General features: G+C 38.6%; 1 protein-coding gene and 1 long non-coding RNA gene across 3 annotated transcripts in view; one reads left to right on the top strand and one right to left on the bottom strand.

The window, feature by feature from the left end:
- Positions 1–22,930, bottom strand: part of GRM5 (glutamate metabotropic receptor 5) — a 585,267-nt gene that overhangs the window by 78,314 nt on the left and 484,023 nt on the right. For both annotated transcript variants that reach the window (XM_065936547.1, XM_065936548.1), the window contains exons 5-6: positions 22,342–22,510; positions 17,755–17,881 (exon numbers count right to left, since the gene is read on the bottom strand). In XM_065936547.1, coding sequence (XP_065792619.1) covers positions 17,755–17,881; positions 22,342–22,510 — 296 coding nt within the window. The remainder of the gene's footprint in view (positions 1–17,754; positions 17,882–22,341; positions 22,511–22,930) is intronic.
- The window catches only part of LOC136168835 (uncharacterized), a 190,612-nt gene that overhangs the window by 77,609 nt on the left and 90,073 nt on the right, over positions 1–22,930 (top strand). The window lies entirely within an intron of this gene.

The raw sequence follows: 22,930 nt of genomic DNA, 5'->3' as shown, positions 1-22,930 counted from the left end.
CCTCTGTCCATGGGAATTCCCAGGCCAGAATACTGAAGAAGGTTGCCATTTCCTTCTCCAGGGTATCTTCTTGACCCAAGGATCAAACCCATGTCTCCTGCATCGGCAGGCAGATTCTTTACCACTGAACCACCTGGGAAGCCCATGTTCTATTTAGATGCCTTATTTTTCTTTCTATTACTATAAACAAAATCTGTTTTGTGTGTATATATGTGCATATGTGAGGGGGGTGGTGAGAGAGAGGTCTTCTTGTTTGGGTCTATCCGCTGTTCTTTACGATAAGCACCCTGATTTCAGAGACAACTTCGCCTCTTGCGCACAAATGGAACCCTGTACTGAGCACAGTGCCTCACTCATATCGTTAGCATCGAATATACAAATTAATATGCAATACCTACTGTATAATCAAAGTGTGTAATTATCATTGTGGTATATAGATCAAATCATTCTCAGCTAACCTTTTTGTTGACTTCAGGAAGTCCCAAGTTACAGGACTGTTATGTACTGTTGTAGATAGAAATTTAAATTCAGTGTTTTACACCTGAATCTTAGCATTCTAAACCAGAGAGGGCAAAACTAAGTAAGCACCTAAGAGGCTTCCTTCTGCCTAGTGGCATGACGTGTCACAGTAGAAATGTTCCCGGTACCGACTTGGCAGTGATCAATATTTGTGCTTGACTGATTAATTCTGAGTTAATTCACTGGATCTGGGAATTATGAGTAGAAGTAAGAGTGTGGCAGTCACAGAAGTCACTCTTTAACAAGTATCATTTACTATAAAGTTCAGATACACTGTTCCCCAAAAGACTGTTAATTGCAACATGTTTTACTCTAGGCCAGAACAAAAGTCCCCAGGTCAGGAAAGGCATATTCTAGAGTTGATTGATTTTCCCTTTCCCTTAGCATGAAACAAAACATACCACGAACACTCCCTCAAATAAAAATTTAGTCTCTATTCAAAATGTTAGGTAGGTTTTAGGGACACTCACTCAGTGGGAAGCCACTTTATTCTTGTTTCTGCAAGCATTAAAAAAAGGAGAAACTAACATTTATTGAATGCCTACTAAATGTCAGGTGTTATCCTAGATAAGTTAGGTAATTTTCATAATAAACAAGTGAGGTAAGCATCATTAACTATATTTTACAGAGAGACGAAATGAGGTTTAATCTGACTTGGTGCTGAGACTAAAAGCCTGTGAAAGTTTTTATTGATTGATTAACTGATTGACTTAGCTATTCCCTTCTCCAGGGGAATCTTCCAACCCAGGGATCAAACCCAGGTCTCCTGCACTGCAGACAGATTCTTTACCATCAGAGCAATCAGGGGAGCCAGATTGATGAGGCTAATAGTAGGAGGGAGAATCATGAATCATCAGCAGTGTCTGCCGTGGGCAGGGAGGGAGTGGTGACATAGGTATTTGATGTTTGTTAGTAGTAGTGTTCACCTCTTTGCAACCCCATGGTCTGCAGCCTGTCAGGCTCCTCTGTCCATGGACTTCTCCAGGCAAGGATATTGGAGTGGGTTGCCATTCCCTTCTCCAGGCGATCTTCCTGACCCTGGGATCGAGCCCAGGTCTCCTGCATTGCAGGAGGTTTCTTTACCATCTGAGACATTGATATTTGTTATCCTGATAGAAATCCATGCTCCCATCTGAGAAATCTCATTGGTTCAGAGTCTTCAGCAAGGTTCTCATCCTGGCTTATATGTTGTCCTGAGGGTTGCGAGCTAGACACAGATTAGTAAGTTAGTCCTTTTGTGTCCCTAAAGTTTTCTAGCATGGACATTTTTTTCTGAATGCGCACCCAGTACCCATAGCGCATGGGGACAAGAACTCTTGGTAGGACACAGCTAACATTGCCAGATAGGGGACTCCCAGCCACCCATTTGTCATTGGATCCAGCCTATTTCACAGCCTTCAAGGTTTAGTACATATTTTTTGTTTTAGATTCCCTTAAATAAAATTCCCTCAGAGAAACAGCAACTCAGGGCTATAGTTTTTATTTATTTATTTTTTGCTGGTTTATTTTATAGGGGAAGTTGAAATTGTATGCAAAGATTTATTTCACAATTAAGACAATAAAAAATCATTGATAGTTCTGCAGAGTGCTGAGAGGGGGGATTATCACAGATGCACATTGGTAGGGAACAGCTTTGCAAAATATGACTTCAGGTCATACTGCAGATGAATAAGAGGGAAAACTCAGCATATGAATTTAAGTAATAATAAAATGTGGGGCTGGGATACTTTGCTCCATCTTTTCCTTTCCTCTCTCCCTCACTAGCTGACCCATCACTCTCTCATTTTCCGGCTCCTCTTTGAGCACGGCTTTGCTGATTCCTGGAGCGACAGGCTCCCCCCCGTGTGGTCAGACAGCGCCTGCTGCCTGTCCCGCCGCTTGCACACGTTTTCCGCACAGATAGCACAGCGATGATGCTCCTAGTGAGCTCGTCAGCCCTTCGCACGGTAGGCGGAGAGACTGAGCCGCAGGAGACTGCCTTTTGCTCTGCTGTGCCAGGCACTGTGGCCAGCACACAACAGGCCTACACAGGTTGAACAAATGAATGATTCTGCCAATGGCAGGGAGACCAGCTGAAGACTCGAGAGACACACACTTCACTTCCGGCTCGCACGCAAACACTTCCTGTGATTATAGGGGTCTTCCTCTGCTCATCTGCGTCTCCATTTTTCTATACAAAAAATGGAAATAACGCAAACTTCCCTTCCCTAATGAAGATTTTAATGTAGAGAAACCCTTTAGAAAAATCTGCATATGAGAAATTTAAGACTGATTGCCTGAAAAGCCCAGTGAAGCAATTATTCAGGACTGGGAAATGAAATACTTAAGACTGTTTTTGTATTTTACTAGAATAAAACATTGAGGTCATCAATGTTAAATCAACAGACAATGAATGGAATTTTACAGACATGACTTGAGCTATGATGAGTGTTTTACGATTAATTTCTATTTATTTCTGTTACTTTTCGGGCTTGCCAGACTTTTCAGTCTCCCTTTCTTCTGCTTTCAGTCAGAGTCATTTTTTTTTTTTTTTTAACTTTTTACAAATAATCTGCATAGACAGTAAAAAGCCTTTTCCTCTTGTGATTGTTTTTCTACCCAAATGTTCAAAGGGTTTCGGATTTTGTGACTCAGAATTCTTGCTGCCACTCTCTAGGTTTGACGGTACTCCTGTATTTTCATAGACCCTGTTACACAGTCTTGATTTTTTTTTTTTACCCCCCTTTGAGATATACCAGACTGCTCTAGGGCTTGGGTTTACATTACCTTTCCTAAGACTGGCTGCACAAATTCAGCGCATACCCTGCCATGGATTTTTACCTCCCGTTTCTCCTCCTCAGACTACAGTTTCTGAATTTTAAGTATTATCATATTATAAGGATTTCTCAGGTGAGCTACTGGTATATTTTTAAGTAACAACAATGCTCACATTTTTTATAAAGTGAAAACATGAGAAACAAAGCCTCCACGTGAAGGTGCACTGAAAATTGTTTGCTGAGCGAATCTAGTGTGTTCCGCTCCCCTCTTAGTTCAGCTCACGTTATTGAGGGCCTGAGTCTGCACTGTGTCTATACAAAGGCAGTTGTTTACTCCTTTAAAATAGTCTCCTGGCGCAGTGCTCAGGCTCTGTGCTCTGCGGGGCGCCACCCTCAGCACTGTACACTCATTTCTTCTTTCCGATCCACAACCTTCTATGAAGTGGGCCCCCTTGTTTCATGCATTTTCAATCAAGGAAACCGAGGTAGTAGGATTGGATTTGAGGAACATTTGAAAAGGAACCATAGGAGGAGAAAAAGAGACAAGTGGGGAGAGAAAAAAAAAGAAATGTAAAGGAAACAGCCCAAATTACAAGTCAGATGTACAGAGGAAGTCCTGTCCAGCACAGTGATAGACTGTCATGAGAGAATTATAATATTTCTGGGAAATGACTACTGAGAGTTCAGGTGGGAAACAGTAAAAACTTTAGGAGGGAAGATAATAATGCCTTCCTGCCTACATCTTAAGGATTAGAGTGAGGACCATATAAAACAACCCATGACTTGAACAGTGGTGTAATAATCATGAAGTGTGAAAAAGGGGGGAAAGAGATGTATATACATAAAACAATACTGAGTCAACATCTGCTAAATTGCCTGTGTGTTTTATTGGATTGTGCTATGTTTTTCTGGGGAAAAGCCAGGCCTGTTTTATCTTTCTATCCTGTTTTATAAATACACAACCCAAGTAAATGGTATTGTATTGTCTTAAGTTGCTTGTAAGTACAAGGCAGCACATATGCTCTCTGAATTTTTCACTCAAAATGATTTTTTAAGAGGTGGCAAGATAGGAGACATTTATCTACTTCATATTACTCATGTAATACACCAGTGCTTTATGAAGCATTTTCCAAGTGGGTTAGATAATGTAGTGGTAGGCACCGTGTTATAATGTTTTATGTTCTTGGGGAGGCGGGGATGTGAGAATTTATTTTGCCTAAGCTATATTTATCAAAAGCTGAAATCAATGAAACCACAGTATTTCCTTCAGTCTTGTTCTATCAGAGTGATTTTTGACCATGATGACATTGTTTTTAGCCAGACCACAAATTTATCATTGTGAAGAGGAACGTAATGCACATTTTTCATTGCTCCGTTTCTGGCAAGATGCAAAGTGGTTTATGTTCTCTTTGAGGACCTGTTTCAAGCAGGTCCATTGAGAGAGGACATTTTAGCATTTATTTTTCCTGAAGGAAATGGTGTTTACATTTATAAGGATACCATCTTTTTGGCTGATCTGGTGGGATACATAAATTTATAAGTTACTGAGGAATGAGATTAGTAAGGAGCCATTTTGTAATTTATCAATACACAAGCCCTGGTACCTCACTGAAAGAATGTTGTTCTTTTCAGCAGTGACTGAAACAACTTCATCAAATTCACTTATTTGAAAAAGACCACTGCACAAAATTTTTCACAGCATTTTAGTGATTCCTTTAGAGAGAATTCAGCAATTAATGGCCATTTTGTTGTTGCCTGCAGCTTCTGGTTATCACAGATAAAAAGCATGAGTTTTCAAGGAACACTTTCATGGTAAGGCTTGAGCCTTACTCCTGCTACTTACTGTGTGATCACAAGGATGGGTTTTACATTTTAAACCTCAGTTTTCTGTAAAATGGAGTGATTCCAACTTTTCTGGATGAGACCTTTCAGTATAAGGGGGATTGGTGGCAGAACATGAAGTTCCTATTATAGTGGGTGACAGGCACTCAGTACCTGGAGATTTCTTTCTTCTATTCTGTAATTTATTTCTTAGCAAATATTTATTGAGTGTCTGCTGTGTTCCAGAAGTCTGTTTTTCCCAAGTGGACAAAACATGCAACTCCCCACCCCCTCTCTTTAGCTTGTATTCTAACTGGGGAGACTGATAATATGTGATCAGCAAAAATAAATGAGCACATTAGCAACAGAATAGAATAAAAGGTTATATGTGAAGTGGGGAAAATAAGAGGTGGAAGAGGCTAAAGAGGGACAACTGGTAGTCCTAAGCAAGTTGGCCAAGGTAGACATGTGAGCAGGACTTGAAGGAGGCAAGTGTAATAGCAGGATGGGTGTCTAGGGTGGAGCATTCTAGGCAGAGACCCCGGGATAAAAGCTTCCAGATATTTAACAGAAGAACAAAAGGACCAGTGTATCGGGGGATAGAGAGAGATGAAGTGAAAGGAAAAGTATCCAGATGCATAACAAAGGGCCAGGTCTTTTAGAACATAAATGTGACTTTGAATGAGGGGGAACTATTGTGTATTCTTGGACCAGGGACTGACATGATCTGGCTTACTTTTTAAAAAGGTATCTGGCCAGGTTATTGAGAAAGCGGCTTTAGGTCAGGGCAAGGGTAGAATCAGGGTGATTAGTTAGGAGGTTATTTCACTAGTAAAGGTGATTAATCATGATTACTAGGGCCTGGATCTATTTCTCCTGGGTGAGGTAGTGAGACGTGGTGGACTTCTATATTTGAAGGAAGAGTCAATGGAACTTCCTGACCAGTTGACCAAAGGATAAGAGAAAATTCAAAAGATGATTCCAAAGTTACTGGCCTGAGCTACTGAAAGAATGGATTTGCCATCCCATGAAATACAGAATGCTAAGGATAGAGCAGCCTTGGGGAATCAGAAAGTAAAGACCTGGATTTCAGTTTTGGAAATGTAAAATGAAATATCTATTGCACATTCAAATAAATATATCAGGTAGGCAGTTGATATTCAAGTCTGGAGGTTTATGAGAAGTCTGGGCTATATATTTAAATTCAGAAATTTACAGCATATAACCAAGAATGAGACTGAGTAAGATCACCAGCGAAGCAAATGTTAGGTAGAAGAGGATGAAGACTGAACCCCGGGACGCTCCAGAAGTCTATCCTTAGTTCTATTTCCACCACACAGTTAGATGTAAATGTAAAAATACTGAAAGCAGTAGACGCTAGATCTCCCCTGAGAAGGTTAATTTTTTTGCCATTGAGGAAAACAGAAAAAGCGAATAATGATTCTGTTATTATCCACTGAAACCAGAAAAACTTTTGTTCGGGGAGAATGATTAAAAAAATAGATAACAGGGGAAAACCAAAAATCTAGTTTGAAGCATAAGAGGAATCCAAACATCAGTCTTGGGAATAGATTTCAATCTAGAATGGGAGACAAAAATAGACGCGTGTATGAAAATATGTTAGTTTTAGTGTTCACATAATATATTTGTAATGAACTTTGGCAAACTGGAAACAACCAACATTAACACAAAGTAATAAATGTGGTTTATGTGTCCAGTTGTTAATTTACAGACAGTACCCCTTGTCATTCATGCATTGATAATGAAATAGCAAAATATATTAATTAAAAAAAATATATTAATTAAAAAAAAAAGGGCACTGTAGTTGAGTTTATCAGCGCTCCAGAATCTAAAAGAAATAAATAGGAAACAACAAGAAATTAAAAATAGAAAGATGGCATATGCTGTTTAGATTTGTGATATCTCATGACTATGATATCTTTTTGGAGCTTCCAAATTACATTAACCTTGTGTAATCCATTCATTTGGAATCAGAAATCATTTGGAATCTTCTTATATTATCTGAGAAGATAATCTAAGTGCGGTTAAAAGAGAAGTTTATAATAGTTCAACAAATGCAAATTCATTGCCTGTCCTGTGCCATTTGCTGGGCTAGACAATCACTGACTTAGAGGATATTACTTTAAAATGTGAAAGACATTCAATAGAGGTTGGAACTTTTCCCAGATTTTCTCATTTATTTTTAAATCAGTCTATCTCTATATTCATTTCTCATCACTATGTTTTTAAACTTAATTAACACTAGTCAATTAAGTGATGCTAGTGGTAAATAATCCATCTGCCAGTGCAGGAGAGGCAAGAGAGGCAGGTTCAGTCCCTGGGTCGGGAAGATTCCCTGGAGAAGGAAAGGGCAACCCACTCCAGTATTCTTGCTGGAAAATTCCATGGACAGAGAAGCGTGGTAGGTTACAGACCACATGGTCACAAAGAGTTGGACCCGACTTAGTGACTAAACAACCACCACCACAAAAGACTGATAATTATTAACATAATTGAGTTGTTAATAGGTACCAAACTGTTGTGTGCTATTTAATCTCTCCAGTAATTCAGCGACTAAACAGGAGTGATAATCATTAATATAATGGAATTGTTAATAGGTACCAAACTATTTGTGTGCTATTTAATCTCTCCAGTAATTCTATGAACCAATTACTACTGTTATCTACATTTTTTAGGTAAGAGGAAGCTGAAGCTCAGGGAAGGGACATTTACATTTTCTTAAAGTCACACAGGGAGTCATTGATGGCCGTGTGGATTTCAACAGGGTTGTGTCTGATCCAAGCCTTTTGATTTAAACCATTGTTATTGGAAGATAATAAAGATGAATTGTTCCAGACATGTTTCACACACAGTCAGAGATCTTATCTATATTTTTTTACACTACATTTGTCATAAATTTTGCCTTTCTTTTTTTTTTTTTTTTTATAAATTTTGCCTTTCTTAGATGGCACTGGTGAGTCTATGTAACAAATGTAAGGGAAATCTATTAATAGAAATTGCTTAGGGATCCAGGAATTCTGTTGTTAAAAGTATTTTTTTACAACTGGTAACCATTATGATGTCTGATATTTAGAAAAGGATATTTTCCATAAATAGGCTTTGATAGGAAACTAAATGTGAAATAGTGATTCACTTGCTTCAAAATAGCTTGGTTATATTAGAAAAAATATTTTTGAATACACATTCCTTAGAAATATTCCTTAGAGTTTTGCTTTCTTCTTAAAAATTCTTCTCCCTTTTACCTGGTTAACTTCTCGTTTTGACATGAACTTTAATTTGGACATGAAATTTGATTCCATTCCGTGACCTGGTTAATTTTTTTCTCGTCAATGTGATCAGCGCTTACTCTCATGCAAGCAGTTTTTTTTTTTTCTTCCACCTTCCTTCCTTCCCTTTGTAGTTCTGGTCATTCATTCATTCTTTCCCTTGTTCCTCCCCTCTCTCTTATTATTAGACAAACATTAGATTAGTTTCCATATGTGCATGGCATACGTAATGTATTGACATTGCTCTTTATCTGTGTGTGTCTGCCCAGGCCCTGGATCACTCGAGGGCAGGAATTGTGACTCCCTGATCGCCATGTGTCCAGTGCTTTGTCTGAGTCACACTGGAGCTATTTGCTAATGAGCATTTCTGTCCTTTGTGCCACCAATGCAAATTTAATTATTGTATGTATTATATGTTGTCCTCTTAGTTCAGTTACTTAAGTCAGCCTTCTACTGTGGATATTTGATGCATAGACATGGAAAGTCAGACACTTTACATATTTATTTTAATCAAAAGAACCTAGCACAGTGTTGAAAACAGTGTAGAAAGTTGATTAACAAAAAGAACTTTTGCTGAATGAATGAGTGATAGGATAGCCAGCTTGTATAGCATGTGTTTCTATTTAGATTATAACCTAACTTAGAAGCCAAGAAATTAGAGGTCACATTATGAAAAACTATTACATTTAAAATACCAACAGGAGCTATTTACTACCATTGTAATTATAACGGAAAATAGATGGGGAAACAGTGGCTGACTTTATTTTTTTGGGCTTCAAAATCACTGCAGATGGTGATTGCAGCCATGAAATTAAAAGACGCTTACTCCTTGGAAGAAAAGCTATGACCAACCTAGATAGCATGTTAAAAAGCAGAGACATTACTTTGCCAACAAAGGTCTGTCTAGTCAAGGCTGTGGTTTCTCCAGTGGTCATGTATGGATGTGAGAGTTGGACTGTGAAGAAAGCTGAGTGCCAAAAAATTGATGCTTTTGAACTGTGGTGTTGGAGAAGACTCTTGAGAGCCCCTTGGACTGCAAGGAGATCTAGCCAGACCATCCTAAAGATCAGTCCTGGGTGTTCATTGGCAGGACTGATGCTGAAGCTGAAACTCCAATACTTTGGCCACCTGATGCGAAGAGCTGACTCATTGGGAAAGACCCTGATGCTGGGAGGGAATGGGGGCAGGAGGAGAAGGGGACGACAGAGGATGAGATGGCTGGGTGGCATCACAGACTCTATGGACATGAGTTTGAGTAAACTCCAGGAGCTGGTGATGGACAGGGAGGCCTGGCGTGCTGCAATTCATGGGGTCGCAATGAGTAGGACACGACTGAGCAACTGAACTGGACTGAATTCTAGAAAAATAAGCATATTTCTTATCTAAACCTGTAACAAATTTCCTCTAAAGAATCGGAAACACATAATAAATGGAAAGAGGTTTTTTTTTACCCTTCCCTCATCCAAAGTGAATTGTAATAATTAAATAGGCAGCACTTTTTACAAACATTTCAGATGAAAAATATCAGAGCAACCTGGAGATAATTAACATGTAGCCAGTTTGAAAGCTGATTTTTTTCTCTTTCTATAATTTCCTGAAAAATACGGGGCTCCAAAGTGTAATTGTGAAGAGAGACATGTGGCATAAAATGGTGGAATCATAGTGCCTGGGCTTGATTTTCCACTAGCTTTGTGACCTTGAGCAATTTATAGAATCTTCCTGGGTCTTAATTAATTCAGTTGTAAAATAATAGTATCTACCTCATAGGATTCAAAAGGATAATGCTTAAGAGAGTTAAACGTATTGGTGATGAAAAGCAATTCTTCCCATGTTTTTATTTACTCGTTAAAAAGTAAAAAAAAAAAAAAAAAGTTCCAGGAAAAGCAGGGCACAGTGAGGAATGTAGATGAAGGCCACGTTATAAGAAGAGAGCAGCTCAAATGCCAGAGCTTACAGCTTGTCAGCAGTTCTGCCTCCTTGGAGCTCACCCCCCTCCACCCTGCCAGGGTTCCCACTAACTCCCTTTTGTTTGACTCTGTTCTCTTTTCTCCCCTTTAGTGCAGATACAAAGGTTCCAAAGCAATTAGGTAACTGAGGGAACCACAGGACTTCCTAGAGAATGTTCCTACTGACATTAAAATGTAGCTAGGCACTGCGCTCCTTCCCATTTTACAACTTTGCACTTTAAGTTCTATTTCTTTATGAGTGAAAAGCAGGAGAGCATTCTTTCTGTCATAAAGCTTCCCACAACTTACTTCTTCAAAGTCATGTTGTTGTTGTCTTCTGTGCTTTTTCCTTTTACTTGGGTTTGTTGGAAGGTTGCCAGAGTTGGCATACCCACCTGAAAGGGTTTCCCTGGATTTGGCTTTGGCCTGGGCAGCTCATGATCTGCTACTTATAACCCATCCTAAATTCTTTGAAGGAAAACAAAGATGCTTTCTAGTACAATATTTGCATATATCTGGTGGGGAGTTGTGTTCAGTGAAAAAGTTATCTTGGCAGAAAACTGAAGGGAATTTTCTGAGTGCCTAGTCCAATTGTTGCCTTCCACTATTTCTTCCTCCTTCCTCTTTCAAACAAGACCTCACTGAAGTTACATTCTTGTCTCAGGGCAACAGTGACCTCCTCCTATTGACTGTAATTTCTGATCTCTTCATTGCCCTTTATTCCCACTGCACTGTCACAGTCCAAACAACCAACAGGTTCACGCTGTGACTTGCAACATCTCATTCCCATGGTTTTCTCTCCTCCTCCTTTCAAAGTCCCCAAATGGAGTCTTTATTTTAAAAGACTTTTATTTTACCTTTTCATATTCAATTATTTAAATAGCTCAAATAGTATAAAGTACTTTAAACAAATTTTAAACACGCAGGGAAGTGTAGAACAAGCATAAACATCTGGATTCAACAGATATTGATATTTTGTCATTTGTTTCAAATTACATATACATACAGCTTACAGATATAATTAAAACCTCTCTTGTAAATCCTACCAGACTCCCTCCCATCTGTTTCCAGATGAAACCACTATTCCGAAATCAATATCCTTTCTACTTATGTTTTTAAACAATACTAATGCTTTACATTGACTATATGAATGATATTTATAAAGTAGTCCATCATGATTGCAGGTTTCTCTGGTGGCTCAGTGGTAAAGAATCTGCCTGCCAATGCAGGAGACTTGGGTTCAATCCCTGGGTCAGAAGAACCTCTGGAGAAGGAAATGACAACCCACTCCAGTATTCTTACGTGGTAAATCCCACAGACAGAGGAGCCTGGTGGGCTCCAATCCATAGGGCTGCAAAAGAGTCAGACAAGACTTAGCGACTAAACAATAGCAGTAACAACTATCATGATTGCACTTCCTTTTCTTATTCAATTTTTGGATATTCCTGGAAATAATACTTGCTCTGTTTAAAACTATTCTCTCTGCTCTAATGTAGACATAAGGTCAGAGAATTTTATGTTTTGGCCAGAGAAATGTTGACATTTTCAGTACTTAGAACATTGCCTCGGATAAAGGAAGTGCTAGTTACGTAATTGTTGAATGAATGACTACATGACTGAATGAATATATATGATGACTCTTAATTTCCTGTAGAATAAGCTTTAAAATAATTACATGCCTTATGAAGCCCTGCAAGAGATGGCCTTTGCTTGGCTTACCTGTCTCATTCCCCCATGTTCTCAGTTCCTCCTCAGTTTTTGTATTCAGGCCCCAGACACTCTTCTCTTTCATTTGAATTTGGCCAACTTCCATCTTTAATTCTTACATAGATATGCAGTTCATTGAGGAGGCAACTTTAAACCTCATCCCAGTAGCTTCCAATGATACAGGCTCCTACACTATTCTAGTCTTCTGTTGACACTTAGCATCTTTTTACTTGTCAGTATTTAGGATGATAATCACTATGAAGGCAGCAGTCTTGTTTATCCTATTCACTGCCAACATGGATACCTGAAGATTGTTAGACAAGTTACTTGCTGTCCTTAATGAAAGTGACTTGAATTAGAAATATTGTCTATGTTCTGCCCACATCCTCCATTTAACATCTTTCTTTCTTTCTTTTCTTTCTTGTTTTTCTGCCAGGTTTCCTTTCTTTCTAATTCTTGTTTCCTGGTTACTTTCAGTTTATGATGGCTATTAAAAATACTGCTAGCCTGATACTGGGGCTTCCTCAGTGGCGCTACTGGTAAAGAATCCACCTGGACCAAGAGATGTGGGTTTGATCCCTGCATCAGGAGGATCCCCTAGAGTAGTGAATAGCAACCCACTCCAGTATTCTTACCTGGAAAATTCCATGGACAGAAAGGCCTGGTGGGCTACAGTCCATGGGGTTGCAAAGAGTCAGCCACGACTGAGGGTGCATGCACACACATACACATTTATTTTAATGGAGTTATTGATGAAAATACATTCTCATAATACATTATTATATGCATCTGTATGTGTATGTGCAAAACAAGTAACCCACAATCCTACCTCTCATAAACATTTTTTCTTAACAATAGGTAACATTCATTTCAGACATCTTTCTGTGAATATATACAGGGAAATGGCTAAATATAATATAGATATTAATGTCAGTTGACTGCCTCTCCTAGTTGTTTTTGTAGACGGTTATTTAATTCTAAGATCTCTAACTGTGCTAACAATCTTACAGAGTTGTACCGGAATTAAATAAATTAACATTTGTATGAGGCTTCAGCCAGTTCCTGGCACACAGGGAACATTATGTGTGTTAGTTGCCATCATCACAATGAGGGCACTGATCCAGAGTGACCTGAGTGGTCATGTTACAGGCCGAAGTGGGGCAATGGTAAGCCAAGTGGATAGAGAAAGACCCAAGCATCTCTGTAACAAGCTCTGGAATAGCTGAAGCCATCAGAGCAGTCTTCTGGCTTAGCTGGCAGTGCCAGGTGCCAAGTGACTTTGAATCAGAGTCAGTGAGATCGCTGCAAACAGCTATAAGCTCTTTGGAAAAGTGCTGTAGATCTTAATTAAAAGTTAAACGTCGTGTACTGTCCATGTGGAGACCTTTCCAGGTTTAGCACTTATTCTCTCTTCTGCCCCCCCACCTTCTCCCCCCATCCCTGCATATACACACACACACTTACACATATGCATGTAGCAAGAGGAAGGTCATTTCATGCTTCTGCTTGAGAAACTTCCCTGACCCCACAGTGTATAGGATAAGGTCCACACTCCTTAGTTAAAGCTGTCTTCAGAGGATGGCCCTAATACTTTCATCTTCTTTTTTTTAACACTCCCCATCATTTAGTGCAGATTGACACACACTTATTGAGGGCCTCCTCTGTGTCAGGCATGGTGTTAGATGCTAGGGATGCAAAGATGAGTGAGATACAGTTATGTCCTTGAGAAACTAAATGATTCAGCGGTGGTGGGGGGGGGGAGATAAGGATACAGGACCTTAAAATCCAGTTTGAAAATGATATAAAGAGGGAAGCAGAATTTGCTTTAGAAATACAGAATAGGGGACTTATCAGTGTCTAAGTACAGCAAAGAAAGTATCAGAGAGAAGGTGACATCTAGGCAGAGGTGAGCAGGAATTATTCTAGTAAATAAGGCAGGGAAGGTAACACATGTACGGACAGGGAGGAATAAAATAGTGTTGTGTGTAGATGAGAGTTACAAGCAGCCCTTGATACTAGAATGTAAACTGAGAATCATGAAGTGGTGGTGAATGAAATTAGAGAGGTTGTAGGAGGGTGAGGGAACTCTGTATGCCAGGTTGAAATACTTGGGTATATCCCATAGAGCTATGAAAACACTGGTAATTGTTGAGCAATTAAATACAATGGACAGATCTGTATTCTGGATACATTATCTAGTAGCAAGGTGAAAAAACAGACTTAGAGGCATGTAGCATAAATTTGGGAGTAGAGAAATAAACTGGGAGATTACCGCAATAGTCAAATGTGAGATGCTAACTTAGCCAAGGGAAAAGTTTTACAAATGAGAGGAGAGAAGGGATAAAAATATCTAGTAGTCCCAATAGGAGAACTTGCTGAGTGACTGGATATGGGTGGCCAGGAAGAGGGAAGTGTTTATATGACTCACTTCTTTTTGTTTGGAGAAATGAGGAGAATGATGGTACCATTCAGAGCCTCAGTGCTGCATACTCTTTCCAATATGATCTTCTTCACTTAAAAAATTTTTAATTTATTTTTTCTTTTTCTTTTGTGGCCACACCATGCAGCAGGTAGGATCTTAGTTTCCTGAATTAAGGGGGAATTGAGCAGGAATTGAACCTGTGCCCCCTGCATTTGAAGCCTGAAGTCTTAACCCCTGGACTACCAGGGAGGTCCTCGTCTTCACTGGTTTAAAAGTGAACTTAAAGACTATGCCTCAAGACTAAACCTTTAAAATTTCTCCAGGGTTAGGTGTGCCCTTCTCCATTTTTCCATAATACTCTGCTCATTCCTCCCCTGTAGCACTTGGTCGTGAATATACAGATGTAATTTTTTTGTCCTATGTTTCGTAAAACTATCACAATGAACATGGTCTACTTTTTCATTCAACAGAAAAGAATTTTATTATTACTATTTGGAGTATAATAATGTGCTGGGAAAACTGGAGTTAAAAAACAGGCATAGTTCTTATATAATTTACCATCTTGTTGGGAAAGAGATAAAACTCTTTCCCTTTCCCAGGAGAGGTGGTTATTGTTTACATGCTTTTCTCCCACTAGATTATTAAGTTTCTTGGAAACTTAGACTAATTTTATATTTCCAGTTTTTCTATTACATTTTCTGGCACACACTCAGGCCTTAATTTGTTAAATTAATTCATACTTGAAAATCTCAAAGACATTTCCAACTGATCTTGTCTAAAACCAAACTACTGATCTTTATCAAAAAAAGCATTTATTTCTTCAGTCCTCAAGGCAGAAAATTGGGCAGCCTTACTTAATATCCATTGCAACCAATCATCTGTATGTCCTGTTGATTCTACTCCAAAGTATATCTGAGATCTTCCAATGCACTATTCAGCCCAAGACACCAAGAACTTCTGGTGTCTGCAGTGGCAACCAGCGTTAACCACCCCATCTATCTCCCTGGTTCCCCTTTCCATTTGTCTCCAAATTATCCTCCCCCACAGCAAACAGAATAATATTTTAGAAGTATGCATCCAATCATGTTTTCTTCTTCTACTATACTCCCTGCAAAGGTTTCTCATTGCACTTAGTATTAACCATGCAAATCCTGAACCTGTTCTATGAGGCTGTATCTGAACTAGGCTCTGCTATCTTTATGATCTCTTATCACATCATTTTCTCATTGGCTTATCCATAAATAGACCTTTTCTCTTAGTCAGAAATGCCCTTCTCATCCTTTTTTGATAGCTATGTCTATATTTATCACTTAGGTTTCTGCTAATTTTCACTTCTTTAGAGAGATCTTTTATGATCACAAATTTAAATTATGTCTTCCCTGCTATTTTCATTTTCTAAAAAACTTATTCTTAAAAAAAAAAAACTTATTCCTTTGCTTCATACTCCTTAACAGAATTTGTCTGTGCCTGTGTATGTGGCAGAGGGGGAGGGAGGGAGAGGGAGAGAGTCCTATCTCTCCCCCAACAAGATGGTAAATTACGTAAGAACCATGTCTATTTTTTAACCCTGGTTTTATCCAGCACATTATTCCAGTGAAAATAGTAATAATAAAATACTTTTCTATTGAATCAATGAAAAAGAAGACCATGTTTTATTGTGATAGTTTTACAAAACATAGGACAAAAGTTTACACCGGTATATTCATGTTCAAGGGGCTTAGCCATGTAGATAGTTGAATCTGTGAAATAGTTGTTCAATTGAATGATAATCCATATTGAAATTAGGAATTATGAATAGGAAAAAAGTAAAGAAATAGTATAAAGGAGCAGATCACCAGTACTGATTTTTATATCCCTCATAAGAGAACCAATCATGTTTTTTTTCCTTTCTTATATTTTTACTGTGTGTGTGTGTGTGCATTATTTCATCTGTTTAGCCAAGTTTAATAAACACTCTGTGTCCTGCCCTGATGTGGCTCTGGGCACACCAGGATTTATGAGTATCAGAAAGCTTATCATCTGTGGTGAAAATCGGACTCACATGCTGTCACATGCTACTTGGGTGTTTTATTATATCAGAATTTTTAAATTTTTTTTTTTTAAGAAAAGGGAAGTTTTCTGCATAAATACCACTCACGGAAAACTAAGTTTTAATGTGAGCTGGTCTCAGAGGGCCCAGAATCACAGGATTTTTAGAACCAGGCTTTTGCAATAAGCTAATACAGCTACCATGGATAATCTCTTGTCCTGTGAGGAATCCAGTCGAACACCAATGACGTTATAATCTAGCCTGTAGGAGTTTGTGTTAAATCCATCTTACTTGTAAAATGACTAGATGACCTGACCTACCAGGTGGGCCCTCTGCCTGGAATGTCCTTTTCTCTTATTTTCCTCGAAAACTTAGTTTCACAGGTCCGTTTCTCATACTTTGTGTTCACAGATCTGCATCCTTTGCTTTGTTGTAACCACACTTTTACTTTTTGCCTCTCTCATTAACTTCTTGACAATAGAGTGGCATGTCTTTATTTTTATATATTTCAGTGGTAGGCAAATAGGTGCATAATATGCATTTACTAAAGGTTTATTGAATAAATTGGAAGGAACGATGGAAGGTATCATTCTGTTTTCATATTGTAAAGATTAGAAACAGCTATAAAATATCATTTTGAGAAGACAATGACAATAATTTCCTAACATTTTTGGAGGAAAAAACTCCTAAACCAAAACATCACGAAAACAACAACAAAAAACAACCATCCCAAAGTACCCCCTGGACCAGGGAGAGATGAGTCTTACCCTGTGTTGACATTATTTGAAAACTCATTAGTTAGAGGTTTCTGGTTTAGGTTAAGGATAAGCACTAAGAGAAACACAGGATTTTAGACCAAATTCTACCTAATTCTGTGCTATCCTTTGGTCCTTGAACCTGTCATGATATATTTTAGTCTCTTCCTGGCCAATGTTTCTCTCTCTATGCCTCAAATCACAGTTAACTGGGGTCCTTCCTAGCAAATTCTGGGAATATCCTGAAGATGGGCTGAAAATGCCCAGTAGACAAGCTAAGGATTCTGATCCAGTTTAGTGGTGAAGCCAGGAATGTAGGCTGATTTCTCTCTGAGATACAGGACTTTCATTATTAGCCCTGGTGTTGGGAAGGCTTCTGTTCCCAAGGGAATTCTTGGTTTCATAAACAGTTCCACCAAGATGAGGACTGCTGGGAGACGTGCCCCCCTCCCACGCCTGTGTCCTCTGCGAGTTTTGAGGGAGGTGCCTGTGCTGACACTGGATGCATGTACCTGTGAGGTCGTCGGTGGGCCAGGACCCCAGCTGGCACGCCTTGCAGGTGTACTCATCAAAGACGTACTCGTTCTCCTTGCAGGGCGTGCAGGTCCAACAGCAGCTCACTTCTCCCTTTCGGATCACCTACAGCAAATATCGACAGTTTTGATTATGTTTTTTCTCACATGGATAAAAATACAGCAATTGTTTATTCAAATGTACTGCTTTACAAAGCAGAAAGGGGCTTTCACATAAATTATTTCAAATGTTTTCGGTTAGGCAGTATGAATATGGATATTCTCATTTCATAAAGAAGCAGGCTGAGTTTAAGCAACCAATCCAACATCATAAAACTGGTTGGAGACAGGGTCAAGAATGAAATTAAGTGTAAATCTCTGGATAATTAACTTTAGCTACCTGTATTAATGAAGTGACTGTATTTGTGCTCACAAGTAAATATGTATACATTTCGATATGTGCATATGTTAACTGAATTTCCCCCAGAGTTTGTGCCTTTCTTTGCTTCAAATTATGAATTTTTGCTTTCTGGACTTTCCTTGGCTTCCCGCCACTAATTGAATAATTGTTAGGGAAAAAAAACCCCTCATGGTATGTCTATTAAAGTTTAAAAAAATCTATATACTGATAAAGCAATTAAGAATTTGTTTTGAAATCAGAGGCAGAAGATGCTTTTTCTGGAGATCACTTCTTAGACTGTTTCTACTAAAATCTGGCTCAACAATTCATCCCATTCCTTCCTATTCTAGTAGTTTTGATTTGCTTGGGATGAAGAGGGGTAAGGTCACTGAGACTATTATATTCCTCTTCATCTGTTTGATTTTTTTTAAGGCAATGGAAAATAATTGAAATAATTTAACAGCTGAAAGAGTCCCAGATGTTATTCTTTAGAAATGTGTCTCTTTTTCCCCCCCCCACCAACTGGTACATGAATAGCCTCTGTGGAATAGAGACAGCATTCATTAAACATTCCTATAAATAATTAAATCTGTGATTAATAACTAGACACAGAAGTGATTACACTTCAGATTCCTTGTCTGAGACGCTGATTCTGTTAACAACCTTTGATAGTAATGTCTGGATTTCTGTAGCCAAACACAGTTGTAAACTGGCACGCCTTTCTTCTATTCTGTACTGTCCCTCATGCTGACTTTTGGCACTCCAGCAATACAAGTAGGAAATGACGACAAAAGGACCTGAAGCATCCTTTCCCTAAAATAACCAGATAAATGAGGCAAAATTGCTGATCAGACCTGCTTCATTTACCTAAAGCTTCCTTCATAAGAATATTGACTGTTTACAGGTAATTTAGTGCATACCATATGGTGGCATCTCATTGAAACTTTGGAATAGCTCTGCATAAGGTAGCTAGTTTTATTTTATTCATTTTTTTGGGGGGGGGAGGAGAAAACTAAAGCTTAGAGAGTTCGCATAACGTGTGGATAAATGAGAGATCAAATAATGTCTGTTGGACTTTGAGGTCATGCTCATAATTATTGAGCCTTATTGGTTTATATAAAGATAGGGTTCATGATATTTTGAAATAGGTGGAGAAAAGAGAATCAAGGTACCAAAGTTCCAGTCTTACTTATGGTGTTGTTCAGTCGCTCATTTGTGTCCGACTCTTTGTGACCCTACGGAACGGTAGCTCACCAGGCTCCTCTGTCCCTGTGATTCTCTAGACAAGAATACAGGGTTGCATTGCCTCCTGCAGGGGATCCTTCCAACCCAGAGTTTGAATCCAGGGCTCTTGCATTGGCAGGCACATTCTTTACCACTGAGCCACCAGGGAAGCCGTCTTACTTAGAGCCACTAAATAACTGTGTAGCCTGGAGCAATCTCCAAGCTGATTGTCTTTCTTCCAACCAAGACTAATGCTTTTGACTCTAAACCTGTGTTTAGAGTCCCCTGAGGATTAAATCCGTAGAGAAGGGAATGGCATTCTTGCCTGGGAAATTCTGAGGACAGAGAAGCCTGATGTCTATAGTGCATGGGGTTGCAAAGAGTCAAGCACAGCTGAGCGAATCGAGTATCACGATGATTTGTAAACTGTGTGTGTGTTGGTCACTCAGCTGCGTCTGACTCTTGCGACGCCATGGACTGTAGCCCGCCACGCTCCTCCGTTCCATGGGGATTCTCCAGGCAAGAACACTGGAGAATGGGGAGCCATTCCCTTCTCCAGGGGATCTTCCCGACCCAGGAATGAAACCCAGGTCTCCTGTACTGCAGGCAGATTCTTTACCATCTGAGACACCAGGGAAGCCCTTGTAAACTGTCGAATACTTTTAAATATTAACTATTTTATTAGTAATATACATATAAATACCCACATAGAGATACGGATTTTATTTTCAGGGTATTTTCAACCACACTTAGTAAAAAACTATCCTTAGGACAGTTGCTAGATTTTGTAATGCAAGGAGGCACATTTCAAATGCTGAAGGGCTCTTAGCAGCCTGGCAAACAAAAGCACTTGCATTTTTCCTCTTAGAAATATGCTGACTTTCTGTGATTCAGCTCGCATGACTTTATAAATTTCAGTTTTTTACCAGAATAAGCTCATGACCTTTTCCAAGATTAATTCCAGTTATTGCCATCTTTTTTGAGCTAATAGTAACAATGTAATGTCTTCTTCTGATCATTAAGAACTGATTTGTTTTACCTTTTCTCACTTGTTATATATGTTCTGTTTCACACTCATTTTGAATATAAGAGGTGGTGACAATTCTCTTTAAGGCCAATTTCCAATCATTTTGAACACCTTGGAAGTAGTGTGCCTTCCTTATGATTAACAATATATAAAATATTTGACCCTTTGCCAGACTAAGTGTCCTTTCATGGACCCTAAATTAACAAATCTGATCAATGCTGTGAGGTGTTGAGATCATTAGGGAAGCTGTTCAATGACCATGTTAAGCCATATCAAGAAAGTGTAGTCAGTTATATATTTAATGGAGTGAAAATGAGATCTGGTTAGGAAAATAGAATTTGGGATTAAAAAAGACTACATAAACATTACAAGAAATTAACTAGTATTGAAAACATAGTAACGGAGTTAAGTTCTTTCACTGGGTAAGTTATTCCCAGGAGAAAGGGGTAGAAAAGCATATATAAAGAAATCTCTTGAAACAAGATTCAACATTTTGAAGTTACAGGTTCAAACTGTATTGCTGTGAAGGGTCAAAACAGACCACTTCCATGTGGTAATATTTACAAGCTAATCTTTATATGGGAAGGACTGGAAATTATGGACAATTGATATTTTAAGTGAGTCTAAAAAGAGTTTCACATGAAGAGTTTAATTGCAAGATGACTGGTTGGGCAAGATGCAGATGGTCACTGAATATTAGGAGTTGGCAACCTTTTTCTACAAAAGACCAGATAGTAAATATTTTTGGCTTATGGTTGATAGCCAGGGCTGATCAAGGCTACCTCTACAATGTTTCTTTCAAATACCTCCCCACCCACTTTCCATTCTCACTGTTTCTTCCATAATTCAGGGCCCTTGTCACCACGGTTGCAGTGATCTTTTAACTTGTCTCTTCTTTCTTTATTCATTTCTCATAGCTCTTCTCATGAATCTTCACTACTCAGACGGTAAAGAATCTGCCTGCAATTCAGCAGACCTGGGTTTGATCCCTGGGTCAGGAAGATCCCCTGGATCTCCAGTGTACTTGCCTGGAGAATCCCATGGACAGAGGGGCCTGGTGGGTCACAGTCCACAGTTTTGCAAAGAGTTGGACATGACTGACTAACACTTTGGCCTTCATATGTCAGCATCTTGGACAAAATTTTTTCAGACTCCTGGTTAAAAGGAAGTTCAACCTGTTTAGTATGGTATCTAGAACTCTCCACAAATGTGGCTTCAATCTATCATTGCAGCTTTCTCTTTCACAGTAACCATTTAGAGCACTGCACCCTAGCTTAAGTCACTGTTATTCCAGAACAATCTGACCACTCCTGTACTTTTCCTGTTGTTCTTCTCTCTATACAATTGATGACTTCCCTGCATCCCTCTCTGATATCATATCCACTTTTCATGGTTCAATGTCTGACATTTTACTGAGAAGACATTTGTTCCTTTCTTCTCTAAGAACTTATTTAAGCTCCCTATTATTTTCTTTCTTTTAATGAAGTCATCAAATTTTATATAACATTACTTCTCTTTGCCCACACTGTTTTTCCTCATTGAGACCATTAATCTTGTGAGAGTAAATGTGTCTTAGTTATTTTTGCCCCACGGATGTAAACTATTACATTAGAGGAGTTTGATAAATATTTGTTGTTAATTAGAAATTGATCTCAATTCCAGCTGTGAACTCTTTATTCCCAGGAAGCATGTCTTCTAAAGGCTTACATGAGTAGACAGGGTGTAAGCATGACTCATCAGCTGGTTCAGTCAGTCCAACTCCTAAGACTGTTCTAGGTTTTACTAAGTATTGAAAAGACTAAATTAAATGTTTTTGACATTAGAAGCTTACTATGAAAAAGGCAAAACAAATGTCTCAACTTGTTAAAAACATTCAGTGATAATGAATACTTTTGAACTTACAACAAAAATGAAGGAAACCCAGGCTCTATTTTACCTTTATCTGGCCTTTTTCACATGGTTCGCTGCACACAGATCTGATGATGTGGCTTTTCTTGGCCCATACTTCATCATCATCCATTTTTAATTCTCCATTGTCCCAGCTTCCAACATTGATATAATCAAAATAATCTTTTCCCATTTCTTTGAAGTTCATTATTTCATACCTTAGAAACAAGAATATAATAATTATTCAGCTAAAATATAAACATTCAGCTGTGAAAAAGCAATAGATTTCTGTCCTCCAAAATGTACCTATTGTCATATTAGTGACACTGGAATTTTCCATGACAGTACACTTAGAATAACAAAAAGCCTGTCTGTTTCACTTTCTCTTCAGAGACCTTTTTTTTTTTTTTTTTTTTAAACTTTCAAGCTTACACCTGAAATAGAAAATAATCCCATGTGAGAAGGTGACTTGACCTCAGGATGATGAAAGACAGTTTTGGAATAACTTCAAGAAGTTTAAAGAAGTACTTCTTTAGGCTTCTTAAAAAGACAGCAAGATTTTCATCTCCTCTGAAATAAAATGATAAATTTCCTTTGTTAACTAAGTGAGAAGTTTGGTAAATCTTTAATCTTAGCTT

The sequence above is a fragment of the Muntiacus reevesi genome, chromosome 5 (genome assembly GCF_963930625.1).
Source record: "Muntiacus reevesi chromosome 5, mMunRee1.1, whole genome shotgun sequence".
Lineage (NCBI taxonomy): Eukaryota > Metazoa > Chordata > Mammalia > Artiodactyla > Cervidae > Muntiacus > Muntiacus reevesi.
Note: the sequence above shows the minus strand (reverse complement) of the source record. Positions and strands in the feature narration are given on the sequence as shown.